The sequence below is a fragment of the Zonotrichia albicollis genome, chromosome 6 (assembly GCF_047830755.1).
Source record: "Zonotrichia albicollis isolate bZonAlb1 chromosome 6, bZonAlb1.hap1, whole genome shotgun sequence".
Taxonomy (NCBI): domain Eukaryota; kingdom Metazoa; phylum Chordata; class Aves; order Passeriformes; family Passerellidae; genus Zonotrichia; species Zonotrichia albicollis.
In genome coordinates this window covers 42,282,767-42,288,766 of record NC_133824.1, presented here as the reverse complement: position 1 = coordinate 42,288,766, position 6,000 = coordinate 42,282,767, and the positions used below count along the sequence as shown (strand labels likewise).

Below are 6,000 nucleotides of genomic sequence, written 5' to 3'. Positions count from 1 at the left end.
TCAGTAAGGGGTACGGTTTAGGAGGAAAGAAGAAGAAAAAGCATTGGCATTAGAGTGTACTTTTTTACTTTACAATGGTGCTTTTTGAGAACTTAATAGAAAGCCAATACAAAGCAATAGTCTTACTGAAAATGGTGAATTTACTGACAGACAGAGGTGATTTTTAGGTGTTTTGTTTATAGCTGCTGATTTCTTTGTTCTTTCTGAAAGGAGTCTGAAATGGCAGTTTATAACACTTCACCTACAGCAATGTCCTTGTCCTGGGACAGGAGAATTCACAGTATGAAATGTGGACCACCCAGTAAGTTATTTATGTTTGTACATAAAGTAACTTTTCTTTTCCCTTATTTTCTGCATTGTTTAATCATTCTTAGGAAGAAAATAATTCCTAAAATAGCTAATACATGCCTTGATGATAATTAGGCTTTACCTTGTTTGGTTTCAAGGGTACACAGGAGCATGGAAATTTGTCATGGAGTTTCATCTAGCTTTAAGTTTACACCTGGTTCTGATTTGATAATTTGGGAGACTATTCCTAACCACAGGTTTTGTAATACAGACTTTTCAGAAAGGAATTTTTATAGTAGTATATCTAAAAATGTGGATTGATATTTAGACACTAGTAGCTTGCCTGTCCTGTACTTTTTTTGTCCTTGGAGCCTGTTTGTTTGTTTCTGCTGAGGTAACCTGCAGATGCTGTTTGTGTGTACCATCTATGGGTTAGCAGGATGAGGTCCTTTTGGCCACCAGCTTGCAGTGGTGGGCATTTGTTTGAGGAATGTGTGTCTTTGGGTTTTTGATTCATCTTATTTTCTGATGTGAAGTGGACAGGCTTAAAATAACTTTGCTGAAGGGTAAAGACTTTCTACGTTAATTTTGAGAAAGGTCTGTGTCATGCTGGTCTTGTACAAAGGTGAAGAATGAGGCAAAGTAACTCAGTAATTTTTAGTTAGTTTTGCAAATCTTCTAGTTTCGCTGTAGTCAGCCTGATTGCATTGGATGTGATTGCAAGGATCGCTACATTATAGTGAATAGTCTCAATTTGCATCCTATAGCTTTACAGCCCAAAAGGCAATGTGGAATGGACTCATAATTTGTGCCTAGGGTTGTATCATCTCCAAAACCTTTTCATGTCTTCAGTATGCAGTATTTTCAGAAGCTTTTGGGAAGTGTGTAGCTGAACATGGAGGAATGATACAAGAGTTTAGGGGAGCGTAATATTCCACAAATAAAATTACTACCTATGGATATCTCTCCAGTATATGAAAAAAGAATTGTAGCGATTGTATGATAAAATTGCTTTAGAGACCTAGCACTCTATACTGATAAAACTTCCTCTGTTTTTGAGGAAAGTACCATCTTATTGACCAAGAAGTTGTTTTGCTTTTTAAATACTAAATAAAGCAGCTGACAGAGAAGATAAGCAGATCATGCTGAGAAATTAGTTGTCATAAGAATTGTTTGTTTCCCTGGGTTTAGTCTTTGCCTATAGAAAATTTCTTTAATTAAAATTAGTAGGTTTCATTTTTTGCTTCAGATCTGGAAAAAAGCTTCTAAAATGTTTTACTGTTCAAGTGTACCATAAATGCTATGCACATAAACCCTTTGCAAGACTTCTATTAAAGAGCTTTTGTCAAGCGTTTATTTGCAAGTTTACAGCTTTTTAAATAGCCCGAATATTTAAGAAATGGAAGAACAAATGTGGAGCTAGGAAGAATAAAATATTTACACGTGTCTCATGCTAACTCATCACATGACTAAGCTTCTAGAGGAGAATGCAGTTATGATGGCAAGAATTAGGTTTTATTGCTCTCTGTAGATGTAACAGCATCAAGTTTTTGGTTTCATTCTAATTTGTCTTTCTGTGAGGCAAAACTATTCAGTGTGGGTTTTCCATTTCTGATATGTTTGTTTTGGAAAGGCAATGTTGTTGAACACACACCTTAAAAGTTATTAACAATTGCTCATACTTGAAGGCAAATAAAATTAGCATTATTAAACTCTTTTAAAAACACTGGAATGCATAGGCTTGGAAGTTTGCTTTTTAAATCATAGTGAAGTGTGTGGCAGTTGGAGTCTATTGGCTGTGTGTGAAAGATGTATTAAAAAACAAAAGAATAACCTGGTGTGTTTTGTACAGTGCTCCTAATACTTAGAAAAATAGTTTTCCTCTTGTTCTCTCCAATTTAAAGAGAGAGGCAAGCTGTGATAACTCTGCCCATGGACTGGGATTTACAAACATCTGGGGATATGTGAAATAATAAACCTTTTTTGTTTACAAACCTGAACAAGTAGAAACCCAAATCAGTAACAAAAAACCCGAAACCAAAACAGCAAGATAGTCTGTCAGCTGCTTTCTCTGCTTTAGCAATGTCTCTAAGAAAATTATTCTTTGAAATACTTGTAGAAATGTGATTATAATGAAATTACATTGCAGTTATTTCTTCCTGCAATACCAGTTTTTCTTGCATTCTGTGACTCTGTAAAAAGATAAACCAATGTGTTTTATTATTGGAATATGTATCCCAATATAACCAGTTAGATGGTGCCTAGGCCAGTTCTGACCTTCGCTGCTGGGCCACAGGCAGCTCTGCGGTGTTTACCTCAAAGATACCTTGGCTGGCGGCAGAGTGCAGCGGGGCACAAGACAGGACTCCGTTCTCCTCAGGGGAGAGCTTCTGGCGATGGTGAAGAAAAGAAGGGAGCGGATTCTGCTAGAAGGTAGCCAGATGTTTATTCCATGAGCACAGATATGTCTGCACTGGGCTACTGCTGATAACAGCATGGGGCCGCATGGTCTCATTCACATTTTAAGCTCAGGACAGGGGAAGGGGAGGGGACAGGTGAGTCACCAACCAGGTGAAGGGGCAGGGTCTCCAGGTACTAGGGTCACCTATCACACGACGCCTTGCTGGTATGTTAGCCTGATTGACAGGGCACACTCAGCGAGGGGCGAGGGGGAAGGGAGAAGGTAAAACAGGATATTGCAACACACCACAACATTTTATGTGGAATAACTTTTGCCAAGAGATCTCTTTGCCTTTGTGTTAGGTTAGTCAATTGAAACAATTTCTGAAAGTGATGTTGTGTCTTATCTGTCAATGGAACAAAAAATTTGTATTAGCACAAGCAAATGCCAAGAGAAAAGTTCTGTGTTAGTTTCTTGTAGCCAGGGAACATAGGATTTAAATGTGTATCAGAATAATTGAAGTTAATGTGTAGTTTATGTAGTTATTCAGCTTTTAACTTCCTTCCACACAAATCTTATTCGTGTAAAATTTAAAAAATAACTTTTTTTTTTTTTTTTTTTTGTAAAAAAGCCCTAAGACCTAGAACAGGAAACTCCTTAGCTAAAGGATATTAAGAACCTGAAACAGCCAAACCAAATTATTTCTGGAAATATTCAGGCTACTGCTGAGAATTTCTAACATTCAAAGAACTACAGATTTTCCTGTTTTGAAATGCTGTAGCAGGCATAATTCACGGAAGTCACAGAAGATGTTTATCCCTTACAATGTGTGTGTGAGAACTGATTTCAGGAGGTGTGCCAGAACAGAAAATATGCAACTAGCTGGAAGGCTCTTAAAATTGAAGGGTTAAAATCTCATTCACTTCAGAATCCTGGAGAGGAAAATTTTGCATGCTGTAAAATTGCATCCTGCTGAAGCCTGTGTGCCAGGGAAAAACCTGTGCCACTGCAGGCAGGTGCTCTCAAAGACTGTGAAGTTGAAGAGTAAAAAAAAAAAACCAGGAAATATTTGTTGTATTAATTCTCCTGTAGCTGAAGGAGCACCTGAAAACTTGCACCTAGAGAAACGTGCAGTGGAAATTATGCAGAGTTACAAAATATAGAATTTCAAGCAAGTTGACTGCAAAAATTTAAATATTAGGTTTTATGTATGTATTCTACTCTTTTAAGTGTGGCTCTAGATCTAACTTCGGTTTCTTGAAAATTCTTATCCTGTTCTTCTTTGCTTTTTTGCCTTTCCATTCAAGAATAAAATTTGTTGAATTAAAGTAATTGGTTATTTTAGTTCTGTGATTATCTTCAGACTCTTTAACTGAACTACACATCAAATCTTGCATAGCTACTTTAAAAATGTGGAATTTTTAAAGAATTCTGAAAAATATAATTCCTCTCTATTTCTGTAAATGACCTCAAATTTCTGAAGCTGCTTGGGTCAAAGTTGATATCTAGGCAGAATCATAAGAACTGAAGGTGTAGGCTTGATCTTGTATCTGTCTTGCTTCAGCAACTTTATCATTTCAGGTCTCAAAATTAATCTTTCATACTTAGTTTTCTTTCTATCTGAATCTAGTAATGAATACCCTGGAAGGAAACCTGTGTCTATTTGGCATTGCGTTTTTTTTTTTTTTTTTTTTCGTGCTCTGTCTTAAATAGTAGAAAAAATAGTAGCACTAGGAAGTACTTAATGTTTTACAGAAAAATACTCATAGGATGGTACAAATCAGGCACAAATCTTCAAGAATTCATAGTGTACTGGTGACAGTGGTGTATTAAAGTGAGGTCAGACCTGAGCTCAAGCTTTTATATTCATGTGGAAGTTAAAGCAAAAATCAAGTATTTCAAAATGTATGTTTTCTTGAATGAAAGTGAGAAAATCTTATTTTAGATGTCTCTTTGATTCAGTATCTTATCTTTTGTGTGGAATACATAGAGAAGATTTCTTTGCAGTTACATCCTTGTGCTCCAAGAGGAGAGCATTTCTTTATAGTGGCTATCTCACTTCATGCTGAAGGGCTCCACACTAGATAAATGACTTATTTTATTCCTACTGAGCATGTTGGATCAGAAACCAAATCATGGATGAGCAAGTCAGGATATGGAGTTCAACTGGAACTGAAATAAATTCAAGAGATTTTAAGTATTCATTGGAGAAGAAGTAGTGTAAGAAAGTAGATAAAGCCAAGTGTGTACCATATCAGAGATCCAAAGCCGCAAAATACATTGCATCAATAATAATATTTCAAAATAAATGTGTGTTTTGGTGAGGATGCAAGATGCCTTTGAACAGCTATCATGATGCTGATGAGGAGTGTCTCTGTGAGGAGCTTGGACACTGCCCTACAGAACCCCTTGCAGTGGTGTGGGCTGGATTAAAGTCACACTGTTTCAAAGGCTCTGATAAATAACAGGCTCAAGGTTCTGCTGCTGCTCATAGAAGGGTTTAAAAGAGAGGTGAACTGAAAAGGAGCCCATGTGCTCAAGGAACTAAAATAACCCTGCCCGTGGGGCTGCAGCCTAGTCAGGAATTACAGGGGGTTGGAGTCTTTAAGCTGAGGGCAGCAGGGAAGAGTTCAGACCTGTGTTGCAAGATGATCCCAAGCCTTCATCTTATTTGATAAAGAAAGAATTTGATGCTGGTTGCTTCATCGCAGCAATGATGGAATTATCAGGGTGATCTTCAGGTTCTAGTGGCATTATTACCCATTATTACTTATGTGAGTCAAATCATGCCACTTAGGCCTACTGTTTTCTGCTAGAAAATTCTCACCAGTTTTCAGTTTCAGATTCCATCCCAGGGCACTCAACTGGCATGATGTCAAAGGGGAAAGAGGAGCTGAGGAGTTTTTAATAGGTGTTGCTTTCAGGTTAATGGAGGACAAAATATTCTTCTGTAAACTTTCCTAATTTTAACTTTCAGTTAGTCTTGATGTCTTTTCCCTTTCTGCAAGTATGAAAATGTTTCTCACATTTCTAGGGGAGAGATAAACTTGTGATATGGTCATATGGGTTAGCTTATTTGGAGAGCTCATATTCCTTTAATGACAAAGATTAGAATGAACTCCTTGTTACAGGGTATTTATTCTGAATACTTTGGGAAGTATTTCTGTGTTAATGGATCAGAATGGGATGATTAAAGAAGGCCACATTTACAGTAGTAGGAGCACTAAATGTGATCTGAAACAATGCTGCTTTCCTCATTACCTACTTAAGGATAACTAATATTTGCACACCCAGGTGTTCTATGCAGTGTA

At 37.1% G+C, this 6,000-nt stretch overlaps 1 protein-coding gene across 1 annotated transcript in view; it reads left to right on the top strand.

The window, feature by feature from the left end:
- Nucleotides 1–210: 210 nt before the first annotated feature.
- The window catches only part of OTOG (otogelin), a 92,189-nt gene continuing 86,399 nt past the window's right edge, over nt 211–6,000 (top strand). Inside the window, exon 1 of the mRNA XM_026793191.2 lies at nt 211–301. Coding sequence (XP_026648992.2) covers nt 220–301 — 82 coding nt within the window. The 5' untranslated portion in view covers nt 211–219. The remainder of the gene's footprint in view (nt 302–6,000) is intronic.